This window comes from Somniosus microcephalus, chromosome 2 (assembly GCF_052327205.1).
Source record: "Somniosus microcephalus isolate GS21.2 chromosome 2, FLI_Smic_1.0, whole genome shotgun sequence".
Classification (NCBI taxonomy): domain Eukaryota; kingdom Metazoa; phylum Chordata; class Chondrichthyes; order Squaliformes; family Somniosidae; genus Somniosus; species Somniosus microcephalus.
Genome location: NC_140988.1, coordinates 220,354,103 through 220,374,300, shown reverse-complemented (window position 1 = coordinate 220,374,300; position 20,198 = coordinate 220,354,103). Strand labels below are relative to the sequence as shown.

Here is a 20,198-nt window from a genome sequence, read left to right as displayed (position 1 = left end):
AAAAGTAGACGAGGTAGATGCATTCCATTTCCTGATTTTTCTTTAAAAATAGGGTACACCTAAATAGGTTATTTTGTTTAATGATTTTGCAATCTATCTCAACTCTTTGATGATCACGAATCTCCATCCCAGCATTTTCCCTGTGTTCTCAAGGCAGCAAAATTGGAACTACGATCCGCGCATGCGCGATCTCCTGCCTCTTCCGTCTGCCCCAGTGAGGAATCGCGCATGCTCAGTAGAGATCCTGGCCAATCACGTGCTCGATGGTTGCCAGGATGCGCGCGCCGCCGCCTCCGTGGCCGCCATGTTGACACCCTTTGCCCGGCTGCCGGTGCCAGCCGCTGCTCGCCGCCTGCTAAACATCAGTTTAAGGCGGCGGCAGGGCGAGACGAGAGTGGCCTCAACGGGCGGAGGAGATGGGCCGCCCGGGATAGGTGACTCTCCACAGCAGGAAAAGGTGACGGAGCGCGGCGCTGGAGGCCTGTAAAATAAGCTGACCTACTCACTCAAATAAAACTTGTTCTGAAACGTTTAAAGTCGGGGGTTTACAATCTGTGAGGCGAATTGCCGATCACGTTGACCGCTTTTCAAGAGTGACCCAGATGACGATATATGCACATGCACTGGAATAGTACTGCTGCTGCAGGAACATTTTGCAGGTCCGCAGGATGTGCAGACGACAGCCTGCGTGCTTTGTATTTATATTTTCATACAGCATGCATTTTATGTGAAAGTGAGCAATTGTTGCTCCTCACCATTGCCACTCTGCAGGTTTAAGATTTGGTACTAAATGATTCGTTTAAATAATCATCCATACCTGTTAATCCAAATGATGATAGAAAGGTGGTTTAAAAACGTGAAGTAATTTGTGGATACCTGTCAGTGAACTATAGACTCACTGCTACCTGGGAGGAATGTAGTAATTCAAGCACTGCCAGCTTAAACTCAGACAATTTCCTTACATACTGACTAATCTACTGGAATTTTTTGAGGATGTAACTGGTAAAATAGATAAGAGAACCAGTGGATGTGGTGTATTTGGACTTTCAGAAGGCTTTCGATAAGGTCCCGCATAAGAGGTTAGCGTGCAAAATTAAGGCACATGGGATTGGGGGCAAGGTATTGACTTGGATAGAGAACTGGTTGGCGGACAGAAAGCAAAGAGTTGGAATAAACGGGTCTTTTTCCGAGTGGCAGGCAGTGACTAGGGGGGTACTGCAGGGATCGGTCCTTGAACCCCAGCTAGTCACAATATATATTAATGATCTAGACAAGGGAACTAGATGTAATATCTGCAAGTTTGCAGACGACACAAAGCTGGGTGGGTGTGTGTGCAGTGAGGAGGATGCCGAGAAACTCCAGGATGATTTGGACAGGTTGGGTGAGTGGGCAGAAGCATGGCAGATGCAATATAACGTGGATAAATGCGAGGTTATCCACTTTGGTGTCAAAAACAGGAAGGCAGATTATTATCTGAATGGCAATAGATTGGGAGAAGGGGAAGTGCAACGAGACCTGGGTGTCCGAAATAACAACAGAAAATGCTGGAAAAACTCAGCAAGTCAGGCAACACCCGTGGAGAGAAATTTGAGTTGACGTTTCGGGTTGGACCCTTCTTCAAAACTGGAAAGAAAAGAAACTAGATCGGAGGCAGGGCTGCGATCGGACAAAAGAATAAAAGAAACAAAAGAAGTAAAAGAGATTAGAAGCTAGACGAGATGGTGATAGGCTGGGATTAGGTGTAAAGTGTACTGGCAGGGCAAAAGATAGCTGCCAGGTGTGAGAGAGAAACAAAAGGAAAGGGGGGGAAGGAGTGGAACAATTACAAGAGAAAATGAAATGGGGGCCGAGCTTATGATCTGAAATTGTTGAACTCGATATTGAGTCCGGAAGGCTGCAGACTGCCTAATCGGAAGATGAGGTGCTGTTCCTTGAGTTTACGTTGAGCTTCCGTGGAACAATACAAGAGGCCAAGGATGGTGAGGTCCAAGTGGGAATGGAGCGGTGAATTAAAATGACAGGCGACCGGAAGCTCGGGGTCACCCTTACGGACTGAACGGAGGTGTTCCGCAAAGCGGTCACCCAATCTGCGTTTGGTCTCCCCAATGTAGAGGAGACCGCATCGTGAGCAGCGAATACAGTATACTAGATTGCGAGAAGTACAAGTAAATCGCTGTTTCACCTGGAAGGGGTGTTTGGGGCCCTGGACAGTGGGAAGGGGGGAGGTATAGGGGCAGGTGTTACATCTCCTCCGCTTGCACGGGAAGGTGCCAGGCGAAGAGGAAGGGCTGTTTGGGGTGATAGAGGAGTGGACTAGGGTGTCTCGGAGGGAGCGGTCCCTGCGGAATGCTGAAAGGGGAGGGGAGGGGAAGATACGTTTGGTGGTGGGATCACTTTGGAGGTAGCGGAAATGCCGGAGGATGATCCGTTGAATGTGGAGGCTGGTGGGGTGAAAGGTGAGGACAAGGGGAACCCTATCGTGGTTCCGGGAGGGAGGGGTAGGGGCAGGGGTGAGGGCAGAAGTGCGGGAGATAGAACTGACACGGTCGAGGGCAGTGTCAACCACAGTAGAGGGGAATCCTCGGTTGCGGAAAAAGGAAGACATGTCTGAAGCACTGGTGTGGAAGGTGGCGTCGTCGGAGCAGATACGGCGGAGGCGGAGAAACTGGGAGAATGGAATAGAGTCCTTACAGGAAGCGGGGTGGGAGGAAGTGTAGTCCAGGTAGCTGTGGGAGTCAGTGGGCTTGTAGTAAATATTGGTCGATAACCTATCCCCAGAGATGGAGACGGAGAAGTCGAGGAAGGGAAGGGAAGAGTCCGAGATGGACCATGTGAAGGTGAGGGAAGGGTGGAAATTGGAGGCAAAGTGAATGAAATTGTCAAGTTCGGGGCGAGAGCAGGAAACGGCACCGATACAGTCATCAATGTATCGGAAAAAGAGGTGAGGGAGGGGACCCGAGTAGGACTGGAACAAAGATTGTTCCACATAGCCCACGAAAAGGCAGGCATAGCTAGGACCCATGCGGGTACCCATGGCAACACCTTTGATTTGGAGGAAATGAGGAGTTAAAAGGAGAAGTTGTTCAATGTGAGAACAAGTTCAGCCAGGCGGAGGAGGGTCGTGGTGGATGGGGACTGGTCGGGCCTCTGTTCAAGGAAGAAGCGGAGCGCCCTCAGGCCATCCGGGTGGGGGATGGAGGTGTAGAGGGATTGTACGTCCATGGTGAAAAGGAAGCGGTTGGGGCCAGGAAACTGGAAACTGTTAAAGTGGCGGAGGGCGTCCGAAGAGTCGCGGATGTAGGTGGGAAGAGACTGGACAAGGGGAGAAAAGATAGAGTCAAGATAGGAAGAGATAAGTTCTGTAGGGCAAGAACAGGCTGAAACGATGGGTCTACCAGGGCAGTCCTGTTTGTGGATCTTGGGAAGGAGGTAGAAGCGGGCTGTGCGGGGTTGGGGAACTATGAGGTTGGTGGCAGCAGGGGGAAGATCTCCAGAGGAGATGAGGTCAGTGACAGTCTTGGAAACGGTGGTTTGATGTTCGGTAGTGGGGTCATGGTCCAGGTGGAGGTAGGAGGAGGTGTCGGAGAGTTGGTGTTCAGCTTCCGCTAGGTAGAGGTCAGTACGCCAAACAACAACAGCACCACCCTTGTCAGCGGGTTTAATGACAATGTCAGGGTTGGATCTAAGAGAATGGAGTGCTGCAAGTTCAGAGGGAGGTAGGTTGGAGTGAGTGAGGGGAGCAGAGAAATGGAGACAGCCGATGTCACGGCGGCAGTTAGCGATGAAAAGATCTAGAGAGGGTAAGAGGCCAGGGGGAGGGGTCCAGGTAGAACGGGAATTCTGCAAGCGGGAGAAAGGGTCAGTTGTGCGGGGGGAAGACTCCTGGCCAGTGAAGTGGGCACAGAGACGAAGGCGGCGGAAAAAGAGCTCAACATCGTGCCGAGCTCGAAATTCATTGAGGTGGGGGCGTAAGGGGATGAAGCTCAGGCCTTTGCTGAGGACTGATCGTTCAGGGTCAGAGAGTGGAAGGTCAGAGGGGATAGTGAAAACGCGGCAGGGGGTGGGATTGGGAGAAGGGGGGGTCAGAGGAAAGTGAAGGGGAAGAAGGTTCCGGAGGGGCGTTGGTGTCCAAGAGTTGATGAAGCTTGCGATCCTTGACATCGGAAAGGAAGAAGAAAAGTTTTTTGTTGAAGCGTCGGATGAGTCGAAGGATGAAATGGAACTGTGGACCCGGACAGCTTTGAGATAGAGTGCGCCGGTGTTGCTGAAGAGAGAAGTCGAGTGTGTTCATGTGGCGCCGCATGGCGTTGAGCGTGGATCTCAGGATGCGGCGAGAGCAGTAGTTCGAGGAACGATGAATATCTTGGAGATATTTGTAATCCTGGGTGGATCCGAAGCATGAAGGGTGGAAGTTTAGTTGGAATCCACGTGGAGTAAGTCGGAACCGGAGACAGTTGCTGAGGAAAATGATGTGGCTGTGTGAAACCGAGTCTTGGCAGATACCTGATCAAACAGGAGAAGGGAAACTGAAAGTAATGAAGATGAACAAGGTTGAAGAGCCAAACGGAGATCCCGTCGAAGAGAAGAGCAGAACTTCTTCAAGGTAGGCATTTCATTTTCTCTTGTAATTGTTCCACTCCTTTCCCCCCCCCCCCTTTTGTTTCTCTCTCACACCTGGCAGCTATCTTTTGCCCTGCCAGTGCACTTTACACCTAATCCCAGCCTATCACCATCTCGTCTAGCTTCTAATCTCTTTTACTTCTTTTGATTCTTTTATTCTTTTGTCCGATCGCAGCCCTGCCTCCGATCTAGTTTCTTTTCTTTCCAGTTTTGAAGAAGGGTCCAACCCGAAACGTCAACTCAAATTTCTCTCCACGGATGTTGCCTGACCTGCTGAGTTTTTCCAGCATTTTCTGTTGTTATTTCGGATTTCCAACATCTGCAGTATTTTGCTATCGAGACCTGGGTGTCCTTGTGCACCAGTCGCTGAAGGTAAGCATGCAGGTGCAGCAGACGATTAAGAAGGCAAATGGTATGTTGGCCTTCGTAGCGAGAGGGTTTGAGTACAGGAACAAGGATGTCTTGCTACAGTTGTACAGGGCCTTGGTGAGACCACACCTTGAGTATTGTGTGCAGTTTTGGTCGCCTTATCTGAGGAAGGATGTTCTTGCCATGGAGGGAGTTCAGCAAAGATTCACCAGGCTGATACCTGGGATGGCAGGAATGACGTATGAGGAGAGATTGGGTCCATTGGGCTTATACTCGCTGGGGTTTAGAAGAATGAGAGGGGATCTCATTGAAACTTATAAAATTCTGACAGGACTGGACAGACTAGATGCAGGAAGGATGTTCCCGATGGTCGGGGAGTCCAGAACCAGGGGTCACAGTCTAAGGATAAGGGGTAAGCCATTTAGGACAGAAATGAGGAATTTCTTAACCCAGAGAGTGGTGAACCTGTGGAATTCTCTACCACAGAAGGCAGTAGAGGCCAATTCTTTAAATATATTCAAGAAGGAGTTGGATATATTTCTTAAGGCTAAAGGGATCAAGGGGTATGGGGAGAAAGCAGGGACAGGGTACTGAATTTGGATGATCAGCCATGATCGAATTGAATGGCGGAGCAGGCTCGAGGGGCCGAATGGCCTACTCCTCCTATCGTCAATGTTTCTATGAGTTGGGCTGTAGTGTATTTATCCTGCTGACCAGCAAAATGGTAGCATTGCAGCAATATTTCAGTTGAAATTAAATAATGTAGACAAATTATCCATGCAGGTATAACACATTAATTTCATTAGTGATGGGATCAGGATATTGGGAATTCTAACAACTGCCCCAAATAAAGCAATTTGCCTATCAGAAAGTACTGGAAATACCCAACAGGTCCATCAGCATCAGAAAAGAAAAAAGACAGGTTAATGTTTTGGGTAAAGTCTGTTTGTTAACTAGTAGTTCTTCATTAACTAATTCTGATCAGTGGTCTCTGTCAAATGTTAACTTGTCTTTTCCCTTTTCAGATGCTGATGCACCTGTATATTTCCAGCATTTTCACATTTCCAGTGATTTTCTTTTTCAGCTTAAAAAACCTTTTTCCAAAATTTGAAAAGATCCATCAAGGTAATGTGCAATGTCTGACAACAGAATCATCATCTAAGTATAGTTTTCTTTTTATATCTAAAGCCAGGAGCCAACTAGTTCGTAAGAGAGATTAGTTCGGCCTTTTAAGATTTTCCCCCTCCCTTTCATACGCATAATCATAGTTGCTATGATCTTTTGCAGGAAAACTATGACCTGTCTAAATTTCCTGTAGAAAATATTAGGAATTTCAGCATCATAGCACATGTAGACCATGGGAAAAGTACACTGGCAGATAGACTCCTGGAAATAACAGGTAATTTGTCTTTTGCACAACGTGTACTGCAATGTTTAATTTTGAAATCTGTTTTATAACCTTTTTAAAATAATTGTATTATGCAAGTTTGGTATGAATTAGGCTCTTGGTAGTATGTGACATTTCAATTGTTTCTCCTTTAAAATTTTAAATAATTTGTGTATTGCAACAGCATACAATTATGTCTTGTACTTGAAGAAATAGTGACCCTCATTGCCTGACTGATCTCTGATGATTTCACTGTAGAGGCAGATTCTGTACAGGGAGTAGCAAGGACCAAAATCAGAGCAGTTGTACAATGGTGTTAACTATCCCTGTACTGATCAAAAAAAAATGATAGAACAGGTTTAAAATTGGAGCTCCAGACATAGGGAGGAAATATAAAGGAAACAAGTACCTTTTAGAGATCAAATTGACAGAAATGAACCTCACTTTGTTAAATGTTTTTTTTAAATTATTACTATAAGTGAGTGTAGCATTTTAAGTACACCTGAGTGGAAAAATTCCATGTCTTAAATATTTTAAGTGATACATTTTCAGGGGCAATCGTCAAAACTGAACGAAACAAGCAAGTACTAGATAAACTGCAAGTGGAGCGAGAACGAGGTATCACTGTGAAAGCACAGACAGCTACTCTCTTTTACAGTCATGCAGGAAGGACCTATCTCTTAAACCTCATCGACACACCAGTAAGTTCAGAACTGTTCTCTCCCAGGTTATCGGCTTTTTTTTCGGGACAGGAAGCTCCGTAACTGAGCTCCAGCAAATCCATCTGGAGATACTTTTGTGGCTGTGATTGTCCTGGCACTCCAGGTTTCCAGAAATTCCTGCATAACTCTGGTTTCTGCTGCCCTATCAGAGTAAGACTTGGGAACTCATAACTGAAAGTAGCTTCAAGCCAATTGAGCTTCAAGCCAATTGTACTCCATTGCCAAACTCCATTTCAGGGCAAAGTACACATTGAGCTGCCTTTGCATTGGTGGCTCCTTGTATTTTGCCTCTTATGGGGCATATCTCATCATATAAATGTACAGTTACATATCGGGTTGGGCTTAGTATATCTAGAAAGATACTTTATATTGGCATTTGTTCATAAATGATTACATTTCTTCTTTGTAAAATATATCTTTATACAAATGGAAGATTTTCAACTCTGCCTTTCCCTACAGGGCCATGTAGATTTCAGCTATGAAGTTTCTCGATCATTGTCTGCTTGTCAGGGTGTACTACTGATAGTGGATGCCAATGAGGTAAATTGATCCAAGTTGAGCTTGAATACTTTGTTTGGTTTTGGTCACTACTATTGCACTCACTGGTACAGTGCATACATAAGGACATAAGAAATAGGCCACTTGGCCCCTTGAGTCTGCTCCGCCATTCAGTACAATCATGGCTGATCTAGGGCTCAAAGCCACTTCCCCGCCCGCTCCCCATAACCCTTCACTCCCTTATCTTGCAATAATCTGCCTAACTCCACCTTAAATGTATTTAATGACCCAGCCTTCACAGGTCTCTGGGGCAGAGAATTCCACAGATTTACGACCCTCTGAGAGAAGAAATTCCTCCTCATCTCAGTTCTAAAAGGGCGACCCTTTATTCTAAAACTCTGTCCCCGCGTTCTAGATTTCCCCACAAGGGGAAACATCCTCTCTGCATCTACCTTGTTGAGCCCCCTCAGTATCTTATGTTTCAATAAGATCACCTCTCATTCTTCTAAATTCCAATGAGTATAGGCCCAGCCTGCTCAACCTTTCCTCATAAGTCAACCCCCTCATCTCCGGAATTAACCTAGTGAATCGTCTCTGAACTGCCTCCAATGCAAGTATATCCTTCCTTAAATAAGGAGACCAAAACTGTACGCAGTACTCAAGGTGTGGTCTCACCAATACCCTGTACAGTTGTAGCAGGACTTCCCTGGTTTTATACTCCAACCCCTTTGAAATAAAGGCCAACATTCCATTTGCCTTTTTGATTACTTGCTGTACCTGCATGTTAACTTTTTGTGTTTCATGCACAAGGACCCCCAGGTCCCTCTGAACTGTAGCATTTTGTAATCTCTCTCCATTTAAAAAAATAATTTGCTTTTTTTATTTTTCCTGCCAAAGTGTATAACCTCGCACTTTCCCACATTATACTCCATCTGCCAAATGTTTGCCCACTCACTTAACCTGTCTATATCCCTTTGCAGGTTCTTTGAGTCCTCTGCACAACTTGCTTTCCCACCCATCTTTGTATCATCTGCAAACTTGGCTACATTACACTCGGTCCCTTCATCCAAGTCATTAATGTAGATTGTAAGTAGTTAAGGTCCCAGCACCGATCCCTGTGGCACCCCACTAGTTACCGTTTGCCAACCGGAAAATGACCCCTTTATCCCGACTCTCTGCTTTCTGTTAGTTAGCCAATTCTCTATCCATGCTAATATATTACCCCCAATTCCGTGAGCTCTTATCTTATGCAGTAACCTTTTATGTGGCACCTTATCGAATGCCTTCTGGAAATCCAAATACACCACATCCACTGGTTCACCTTTGTCCACCCTGCTCGTTATCTCCTCAAAGAACTCCAGCAAATTTGTTAAACATGATTTCCCTTTCCTAAAACCATGCTGACTCTGCTTGACTGCATTATGATTTTCCAAATGCCCTGCTACTGCTTCCTTAATGAAGGACTCCAGCATTTTCCCAACGACAGATGTTAGGCTAACTGGTCCATAGTTTCCTGCTTTCTGTCTCCCTTCTTTCTTAAATAGGGGTGTTACACTTGCGGTTTTCCAATCCGCTGGGACCGCTCCAGAGTCCAGGGAATTTTGGTATATTGCAACCAATGCATCCACTATCTCTGCAGCCACTTCTTTTAAGAAATCTATTATACCATCACTTTAGACTGAAGTGTGAATTTTAGTTTAACTTTCTGTACTGTGGGTAGTGATTAACAAGCATTACAGTAAACGAGTTTGTAGAATCTTTGGGGGAGAAATTCAGTATCGCCCAGTTTGGGGACGGTAACTTTTGAAAGCTGGAAAACTTAGCTCCAGGCGCCAATGATTCTCAGCTTTTAAAAAATTGGGTTTTAGCGCACCAGGAAGGAAGTGGAGCTTTAAAGGACACAGGCGGGGCGGTAGTTGTGCAGCGCTGCACAATGGGCCGTGCAGCACTGCCGCGTTCCGAGGCTGCTTCCCTCCCTTAAAGGGAAGGGCCATTGCTGCAGGCTCTGCATTGGGACCAGTTAGATGGTCCCCGACGGCGGCTGCAATCCGGCTGGGTCAGCCCGGGCGAAGAAGAACGTGACGCAAGTCTTACCGCCGCCACAAACCTCTGTCTGAAGTTCGCGGGATTCGTTCATCTCGCCGCATCCAGGTGGTAAGTCATTAGCGCCCCGTTATTGCCCCCCGGGGGCGCTAACTGGAGGCGCTAACCCACCGAATTTCTCCCCCTTCTGACTTTGTTTAGACATGTTATTCTGTAAAATACCAGTTGCTTGGTACATATGTTATCTCAGTACTTCTGTCACGTTTGTAGAGAGCATTGTTCAGTAATTTTTCTGTTTTAATTGTTTCCCCCCCCCCGCAGGGTATTCAAGCACAGACTGTGGCAAACTTTTTTCTTGCTTTTGAATCCCAGCTAGCGATAATTCCAGTGATAAACAAGGTAAATAGACGCTCTGGTTTGTACACTTCTGGTTGTGTTTGTAGATATTTTCTTCAAGTTGCAATGTCAAATGTTTTCCCATTACTTTTTTAAGAGCAAGAAACTGGAAGGATGCAAGCAATGTCTTGCTTTTATTCTCAGTACAGAAAGCCTAATAAAATAACTTATATACAGATTGTTCAATTTAATAACAATGTTTGTGAATCTATCTCTAGATTGATCTCAAGCATGCTGAACCTGACAGGGTTGAAAAACAGATTGAAAAGGTCTTTGATATTCCTAAAGAGGAATGCATTCGGGTATGAAACTTACTGTTTTCCTTTTGTCTAGTGGTCCAATGACTCCACCAGTGAGTGACTGCAAATATTATCCACAATAAGGCCATCACATATTGATTATATGTTTTATAAATGTTAACTGTTTTAGCATTTATCAGCTGTACAAACTGTTCTACTTTTTATGACGTAACAGCTTTTATCTTATTTATACGTTTTGAGGACGTTTACTTTAAATATTGAAATAGATTCATTCTAAACTTGTAGAATAGTGCATTTAAATTTTGATATTGCATTCATAGTTTTAAAAATTATTTCTGAAGTTACAGAAGTATAATCCGGGGTGCAGACATTGTGGAACATCAAGGAAAGGGAGAGTTGCCTGGGCACTTTGATCCAGGAGGCAGTCACACCCATTAGGTTAGGTAGTGGTTCAGGTCTGGTTTGTGGTCAGGGACAGGAGGGTGTGACTGCAACTCAGGTAGGTAAGAGGACCCCAGGTGCAGTGCTGGAGGAGCCTTGGCCTTTGCCCTTATCCAACAGGTATGAGGTTCTTGCTGCCTGTGTGGATGAAAAGTCTGCAGTATGGATGAGCAAATGGACCACGGCACTGTGGTACAGGAGGCCATTCAAATGGGGGGGGGGCGTGAAAAGGAATGTTGTAGTGGTAGAGAACAGTATAGTCAGGGGGACAGATACTGTTGTCTACAGCTGCGACCGGGAGTTCCAAAGGCTGTCTTGCCAGGGTTATGGATATCTCCTCGATGCTGGAGAAGAATTTGGAGTGGGAAGGGGAGGATCCAGTTGTCGTGGTCCATGTAGGAACCAACGACATAGGTAGAACTAGGAATGAGGTTCTGCTGCGAGAGTTTGAGGAGCTAATGTCCAATTTAAAAAGCAGAACCTCAAAGGTAATCCCTGGATTTGTTACCTGAGCCACGTGCAAATTGGCATAGGGACAAGCAGATCAGAGTGTTAAATGCGTGGCTCAAAGAGTGGTGTGGGAGGAAGGGGTTTCGATTCATGGGGCACTGGCACCAGTACTGGGGAAAGAGGGAGCTGTTCCATTGTGATGGGCTCCACTTAAACCGGGCTGGGACAGTGTTCTGCCAAATTGAATAATAGGGTTTTAAACTAAAAAGGGGTGGGGGAGGGGTCAGGTGAGGGGAAATTTAGAAATCTAAAAATAGTCAAGGCAATGGAGCAGTGTAGCGATTTAGGTAAAGATAAGCAGAATGTGACAGGAAGGGACAGGGTTTAATGGTAATAGTGCATCAGCGAATAAAGTGAAAGCAGAGAATAATGGCTGTTGTGAATGCTTCATGCGTTCAGATAAAAATAGACAAATTAGTGACACAAATAGCGATAAATGGCTTTCATCTAATAGCCATTACAGAGATGTGGTTGCAAGGTGACCAAGGTTGGGAACTAAATATTCCAGGGTACTTGACATTTTGAAAAGACAGGCAGAATGGAAAAAAGTGTGTGGGGGGAGGTAGCCCAGATAAAGGATGACATAAGGACAGTAGTAAGAAAGGATCTTGGCTTGTAAGATCAGGAAGTAGAATCAGTAAGGGTGGAGATAAGAAATAACAAGGGGTAGAAAACACTGGTGGGAGTAGTTTTTGGCCCCCCAAATAGCAGCTATATAGTTGGACAGGTTATTAATCAACAAAAAATATGAGCGTGTAACAAAGATAATCGTGGGGGACTTTAATCTTCATACAGACTGGGCAAATCAAATTGGCAAAGGTAGTCTGGAGGATGAGTTCATGGAATGTATTCGAGATAGTTTCCTAGAACAATACGTTGTGGAACTAACCAGGGAACAGACTATGTTAGATCTTTTATTGTGTAATGAAACAGGGTTAATTAATAATCTCATAGTAATCCTCTAGGGAAGAGTGATTATAACATGATAGAATTTCACATTGGGTTTGAATGTGAACTACTTAGTCCAAAACTAGAGTCTTATACCTATGTAATTGGCTTTATTTAAGTTTGAGGGGTGAGTTAGCTAAGGTAGATTGCAAAATTAGATTAAAAGGTATGATGGTAGATGAGCAGTGGCAAACATTTAAAGAAATACACTCAAATTCTCAACGAGTGCACATTCCATTGAGAAATAAAAACTCCACGGAAAAAGTGATCCATTCGTGGCTAACTAAACGAGTTAAGTTAAAAGAGGCTTATAATGTTGTGAAGAATAGTCGTAAGCCTGAGGATTGGGAGAGCTTTAGAAACAAGCAAGGGATGACCACAAAAAATGATAAAAGGAGAAAATAGATTGAGAGTGAACTAGCAATAAATATTTAAAAAATTGTAAGAGCTTCTACAAGTATGTAAAAAGGAATGAGTAGCAAAAGTAAGCATTGGTCCCTTAGAGGCTGAGACAGGCGAAATTATTATGGGGAATAAGGAAATGGCAAAGACTTTAAACAAATATTTTGTATCTGTCTTTACAGTAGAAGACACATAGCATACCAAAAATAATGGAGAACCAAGGGGCTAATGAGAGTGAGGAGCTTAAAGTAATTAATATCAGTAGCAAAAAGTACTTGAGAAACTAATGGGACTAAAAGCTGACAAATCCTCTGGACCTGATGGCCTTCTAAAATAGGTAGCTGTAGAGATAGTGAATGCATTGGTTGTGATCTTCCAAAATTCTCTAGATATTGGAAGGTAGCAAATGTAACCCCACTATTCAAGAAAGGAGGGGAAAGAGAAAACTGGAAACGATAGGCCAGTAAGCCTGACATCCGCTGTCTGGAAAATGCTGGAATCCATTATTAAGGAAGTGGTAACGGGGCACTTAGAAAAACATTTGATTAGGCAGTCAACATGGTTTCATGAAAGAGGAATCATGTTCAACAAATTTATTAGAGTATTTTGAGGATGTAAATAGCAGGGTAGATAAAGGGGAACCAGTGGATGTAGTATATTTGGATTTCCAAAAGGCCTTCAATAAGGTGCCACATAAAAGGTTGCTACCCAAGATAAGGGCTCATGGGGTTAGGGGAATAATATATTAGCATGGATAGAGGTTTGGTTAACGGACAGAAAACAGAGAGTAGGGATAAACAGGTCATTTTCCGGTTGGCAGGCTGTAACTAGTGGGGTGCCGCAAGGATCAGTGCTTGGGCCTCAGCTATTTACAGTCTATATTAATGACTTGGATGAAGGGACCGAGTGTAATGTATCCGAGTTTGCTGATGATACAAAGCTCGGTGGGAACGTAAGCTGTGATGAGGACACAAAGAGCCTGCAAAGGGATATAGACAGGTTAAATGAGTGGGCAATTAGATGGCGGATGGAGTATAATGTGGGGAAATGTGAGGTTATTCACTTTGGTAGGAAGAATAGCAAAACAGAATATTTTTTAAATGGTGAGAAACTTTCAAATGTTGGTGTTCAGAGCGATTTAGGTGTCCTACAGGAAAGAGAGTTAGCATGCAGGTACAGCAAGCAGTTAGGAAGGCAAATGGCATGTTGGCCTTTATTGCAAGGAGGGTTGAAGTACAAGAGTAAGGAAGTCTTGCGACAATTGTGCAGGGCTTTGGTGAGACCACAGCTGGAATACTGTGCACAGTTTTGGTCTCCTTATCTGAGGAAGAATACACTAGCCTTCGAGGCGGTGCAACGAAGATTCACTAGATTGATTCCTGGGATGAGAGGGGTTGTGTAGAATGGGCCTATACTCTCTGGAATTTAGAAGAATGAGAGATGATCTCATTGAAACATATACGATTCTGAGGGGGATTGACCGGATAGATGCTGAGAGGTTGTTTTCCCCTGGCTGGAGTGTCTAGAACTAGGGGGCATAGTCTCTGGATAAGGGGTTGGCCATTTCAGACTGATATAAGGAGGAATTTCTTCACTCAGGTTTGTGAAGCTTTGGAATTCTCTACCACAAAAGGCTGTGGATGTTGAATCATTGAGCATATTCAAAGCTGAGATAGATAGATTTTTGGACACTAGGGAAATCAAGGGACATGGAGATCGGGCGGGAAAGTGGAGTTGAGTTTGAAGATCAGCCATATCTTATTGAATGGTGGAGCAGGCTCGATGGGCTGTCTGGTCTACTGCTTATGTTATGTTCTTATTTATAGTGGAAAGTGTCAGTAGTAATGGCTACTTTAAACTAGGCATTTGTACTATTAATACAGTATTTTGCTTTGTGTCCCAAAATAGACTTCATCTTGTGCTAATAACCCTGCAATTTAATACAGCTGTGACATATAGGCATTGCCCATGTTGTAGAGTTTAACCTAAAATACTGAGGTCAGGATTTGTTTGCTTTGCTGTTTTCTGTGGGTCAGTGGGTAGCCCTCTCTCCTGAGTCAGAAGGTTGTGAGTTCAAGTCCTGCTCCAGAGACTTGAGCACAAAAATTCTAGGCGGACACTCCAGTGAGGTACTGAGGGAGTGCTGCACTGTCTGAGGTGTAGGGGGTTTCTCTTGCTCGTTCTGGTCTCCTACCAGGCTTCGTGCAATAATTACCCTTGAGTGGTTCGACCCACTCTTCCCTACGGTTCTAGACCCTGGACTTAGGTGCAGGGAACTGTAGTGCAGAGGAAAACTCAATAGACCAGGTTGAATAGCACGAAATGGATGCTTTTATTAATTAAACAGTTTGCAGCATTATAAAATACATGTCATAAGCACAGATTAAAGTAACTACAAGCATGCACATATCTATAAACTTAACTCTATGGAAATGGGAAACACACGGCACATCGTAAAAGGGGAAACACATTACGATTACCCTTAACCCCCTCCCCTAGACCTAAACTGAGTTTCGACTTGAGGAACTCGGGATCATGCTCACCACTTTCAGATTCGCAAAAAGGGGGTTCACAGCCTTTTTGGCACAGCTTTCCGTCGTCACGTGGATTTGGAAACTTCTGGCGCAGCTTGTTTTTCTTACGCGATGAAGCAGCATATACAGCCTTGATGAGCGCTCGTCATGGATGAAATCCGTTAAACCTGTGTTACCTTTACTGAAAGGCTGCCGAAGAACTGGATGCACATGGAGACTCTGCTACCGATGTGATGTTGTAGAAATGCACATGGAAGGTCCGTTACCGAGTGGGATGTTGAGGCACTGGAGTGCTAGGCCCTGAGTGTCTTCTTCTCCGGCCTGGGTCGTCGATCTCCCGATGGTCTTCCTCGGGGCGGGACGCTGGTCCCAAAAAGCTTTCTTTATGCAGTCATAATTATCCTTCTGAGGGTGTCTTCTTCTTCGGCCTGGGTCGTCGATGATCTCCCGACAAAAGTACCCGGGCCACCCTCGTCGTCTTCCCGTCGTGGCTGAGCCTTGCCTGGCCGAACACCGACCACGTTCCGAAACCGAAGTGCTGCCTTAACCGAAGAGTCGTAGAAGTTCCGAAGTGAAGCGTAGCGCCTAACCGTCCTGATGGACTTTTTCAATCCACAGTTATACCCTTTTGGAACATTCTTATCTCCTGCCAAATCATAGTCCAGTCTTTGTAATATTTTTGGCGGGCAGAAATCTCTGCAGGGGCGCTTTGTCTTTGTAACGGGAGCCGGTGATAGCTTAACTGGCCTTCCTGGGCCGATAATGTCTTTTACTTTGTCACCGTAACTCGGTTCGTATATTGATCGGTCTGGAGATTGCCCTTGATGGCTGTTAAACGGTTTTCCTTTGTACAGTAAATGGGTTTAAGTGTTTATTCAATTTTCCGCCCATTTCTTGATGGGCCTCATCCTGTTACCCAAAACTGTCCTGTACTTAGAATCTAATTAATATGTATGCTCAGTTCCATGAGTTTCGGTTTCCCGATACTGGCTTTCGCGGGCTTACTGTCCTCAATCCACAAGCCTGTCTGGCTTGCGGTAACAGAAATCAAATGGTCCCAGAAACTGATCACGAGGTCCGGCGGCCATTTTGTATGTCCTTTTATCAAAGGTTTTTTTCTGTACAAGCTTCTTTTGGTCAATAAACTGTCTTATTAACCCTATTTTCTTGCGTGATTAATTACTGAAAATTTCGAATCTTACAGAGGTGCCGTCTTTCGGATAAGGCGTTAAACCAAGGACCCCGTCTGTTCTCTCGGGTGTACGTAAAAGATCCCATGGCACTATATCGACAAAGAGCAGGGGACTTAACCCCAGTATCCTGGCCAATATTTATCCCTCAATCAACATCACTAACAGATTATCTGGTCATTATCACATTGCTGCTTGTGGGAGCTTGCTGTGTGTTAATTGGCTGCCGCATTTCCTACATTACAACAGTGACTACACTTCAAAAGTACTTCATTAACTGTAAAGTACTTTGGGATGTCCTGAGGTCGTGAAAGGCGTTATATAAATGCAAGTCTTTCTTTTGCTTAGTTGTCTTTGTCTTGATCCAGTTTGTAAGAGAACTGTTAAACAAAACTAGCTATTTTACATCTAGATACTGTTGACTCTATTTAAAACAAAGGCGGTTGTTATTGCGATGTGGAGCATGTAGCTCAGGCATTTACACTGCAAGAGCTTTCTCCTACATTTACTGAAATATTGTCATTGTTACAGATTTCAGCCAAACTAGGAACAAATGTAGATAAAGTTTTGGAAACAGTTGTTGAAAAAATTCCTCCGTAAGTATCTTTGACTTAAATCATTGTGTTTCTGAGGATGCTAGTTTACTTCCCTTGTACTCTTGATTTAAAGTGAAAATGAGGCTTCTGTTGTAAGCAACACAATTGTTTCCAAAATTGCTGCTTACAAGTATTGTCACTGAAGTCAGAATCTATCCTGACCATCAGCGAGAGTTGATTTTAATTCCATAATTGTTGCCAAACTATGCAACTCAAGCTTTGGTCATTAAACTACCTTCTAAGTTAACTAAATGATGGTCTAACCATCTCCCCTTGACATTCAACGGCATTAACATAGTTGTATCCCCACCATCAACATCCTGGGGGGGCCACCATTGACCAGAAACTTAACTAGACCAGCCACACAAATACTGTGGTTACAAGAGCAAGTCAGAGGCTGGGTATTCTGTGGCAAGTGACTCGCCACCTGACTTGTGCCTTTCCACCATCTACAAGGCACGAGTCAGGAGTGTGATTGAAAACTCTCCACTTACCTGGATGAGTGCAGCTCCAACAACACTCGAAACTTGACACCATTCAGAACAAAGCAGCCCGCTTGATCGACACCCAATCTTAAACATTCACTCCCTCCACCACCGGCACACCGTGGCTGCAATGTGTACCATCTACAAGATGCACTGCAGCAATTCGCCAAGGCTTCTTCGACAGCACCTCCCAAGCCTGCGACATTTACCACTGAGAAGGACAAGGACTGCAGGCGCATGGGAACACCACCACCTCCAAGTTCCCCTTCAAGTCTCACGCCATTCTGACTTGGAAATATATTGCCAATCCTTCAGTGTCGCTGGGTCAAATCAGTGTCAGAGCAGTGGGAAGCATTCAAGCAGGAGATAGTGAGGGTTCAGAGCAAATACATTCCCACTAAGAAAAAGGGTGGGACTCTCAAATTTGGAACCCCCTGGATGTCAAGGGGCATACAGGGTAGGATAAGGTTAAAAAAAAGGAAGCTTATGTCAGATACCGAGAGCTAAATACTACAGAAAGCCTAGAGTATAGAAAGTACAGAAGTGAAATTAAAAAGGGAATTAGGAAAGCAAAGAGAGGGCATGAAAAAATATTAGCATGTAAAATCAAGGAAAACCCAATGCTTTATAAATACGTAAAGAACAAGAGGATAGCTAAAGAAACAGTAGGGCCTATTGGAGACCAAAAAGGTAACTTGTGTGTGGAGGCAGAAGACGTGGGTATGGTTCTTAATGAATACTTTGCATCTGTCTTCACAAAAGAGAGGGACGATGCAGACATTGTAGTTTTGGAGGAGTGTGAAATATTAGATGAGTTAAACATAGTGAAAGAGGAAGTATTAAGGGGTTTAGCATCTTTGAAAGCAGATAAATTGCCAGGCCCGGATGAAATGTATCTCGGGCTGTTAAGAGAAGCGAGGGAGGAAATAGCGGAGGCTGTGACCATTTCCCAATCCTCTCTGGCTACAGGTGTGGTTACGGAGGACTGCTAACGTACCATTGTTAAAAAGGGAGAAAGGGATTGACCGAGTAATTACAGGCCAGCCAGCCTAACCTTGGTGGTGGGAAAATTATTGGAAAAAATTCTGAGGGACAGTATTAATTGTCATTTAGAAAGGCTTGGATTAATCAAGGACAGTCAGCGCAGATTTGTTAAGGGAAGGTCGTGTCTGACTAACTTGATTGAATTTTTTGAGGAGGTAACAAGGAGGGTCGATGAGGAAAGTGCATTTGATGTAGTCTCCATGGATTTTAGCAAGGCTTTTGACAAGGTCCTACATGGCCAACTGGTCAGAAAACTAAAAGCCCACGGGGTCCAAGGGAAAGTGGCAAGTTGGATCCAAAATTGGCTCAGTGGCAGGAAGCAAAGGGTAATGTTCGACGGGTGTTTTTGTGACTGGAAGGCTGTTTCCAGTGGGGTTTCGCAGGGCTCAGTACTAGGTCCCTTGCTTTTTGTGGTATATATCAATGATTTAGACTTCAGTGTAGGGGGTATGATTAAGAAGTTTGCAGTTGATACAAAAATTGGTCATGTGGTTGATTGTGAGGAAGAAAGCTGTAGACTGCAGGAAGGTATCAATGGACTGGGCAGGTGGGCAGAAAAGTGGCGAATGGAATTCAGTCCGGAGAAGTGTGAGGTAATGCAACTGGGGAGGGCTAACAAGGCAAGGTAATGCACAATAAGTGGTGGACACTGAGAAGTGTAGAGGAACAGAGGGACCTTGGAGTGCATGTCCACAGATCCCTGAAAGTAGCAAGACGGGTAAATAAGGTGGTTCAGAAGGCATATTTTCCTTTATTAGCCAAGGCATAGAATGTAAGAACAGGGAGGTTATGCTTGAACTATGTAAAACACTAGTTAGACCACAGCTAGAGTACTGCTTACAGTTCTGGTCACCACATTACAGGAAAGATGTGATTGCACTAGAAGAGGGTACAGAGGAGATTTACAAGGATGTTGCCAGGACTGGAGAATTTTACCTAATGAGGAACGATTGGATAGGGTGGAATTGTTTTCTTTGGAACAGAGGAGGCTGAGGGAGACTTAATTGAGGTGTGCAAAATTATGAGGGGCCTAGATAGAGTGGATAGGATGGACCTAGTTCCCCTAGCAGAGGGGGCATAGATTTAAAGTAATTGGTCAAAGGATTAGATGGGAGTTGAGAACATTTTTCACCCAGAGGGTGATGGAGGTCTGGAACTCACTACCTGAAAGGGTGGTAGAGGCAGAAACCCTAGTCACATTTAAAAAGTACTTGGATGTACACTTGAAGTGCCGTAACCTACAGGGCTACGGACCAAGTGCTGGAAAGTGAGATTAGGTTGGATAGCTCTTTTTCGGCTGGCACAGACACGATGGGCCAAATGGCTTCCTTCTGTGCCATGATTTTCTATGATTCTATGAAATCTTGCAACCCCATCCCTAACAGCACTGTGTGAGTATCCTCACCACACAGACTGCAGCGGTTCAAGAAGGCAGCTCACCACCACCTTCTCGAGGGCAATTAGGGATGGACAATAAATGCTAGCCTTGCCAGCGACGCCTACATCCCCTGAATGAGTTTTTTTTTAAATGACCTGATTGTTGCAGTGTGACAGAGCATTGTCCTCCTACCTTTGGGATTGGGCTATAGCCAGACTGATATGGTAAAAGTCTCTTCTCTGCTGGTTGTAAAGACCCAATATTATTAAACTAAATTAAATTAGAGGGTGTCCACACTAAATTGCAGTGTCACTCATGGGATAGCTAGTGTAGGAAAAGAAAATTTTCAAACTATTGCATTAGAGAGAGTTTTCT

At 44.6% G+C, this 20,198-nt stretch overlaps 1 protein-coding gene across 3 annotated transcripts in view; it reads left to right on the top strand.

The window, feature by feature from the left end:
* The first annotated feature begins 259 nt into the window (after window positions 1-259).
* Window positions 260-20,198, top strand: part of guf1 (GTP binding elongation factor GUF1) — a 71,671-nt gene continuing 51,732 nt past the window's right edge. The window contains exons 1-7 of one of the 3 annotated variants that reach the window (XM_085969604.1): window positions 260-457; window positions 6,277-6,388; window positions 6,929-7,077; window positions 7,558-7,638; window positions 9,961-10,038; window positions 10,254-10,337; window positions 16,852-16,916. In XM_085969604.1, the coding sequence (XP_085825730.1) occupies window positions 305-457; window positions 6,277-6,388; window positions 6,929-7,077; window positions 7,558-7,638; window positions 9,961-10,038; window positions 10,254-10,337; window positions 16,852-16,916 (722 nt within the window). In that variant the 5' untranslated portion in view covers window positions 260-304. The remainder of the gene's footprint in view (window positions 458-6,276; window positions 6,389-6,928; window positions 7,078-7,557; window positions 7,639-9,960; window positions 10,039-10,253; window positions 10,338-16,851; window positions 16,917-20,198) is intronic. The other 2 variants (XM_085969612.1, XM_085969621.1) reach the window with 2 other exon arrangements.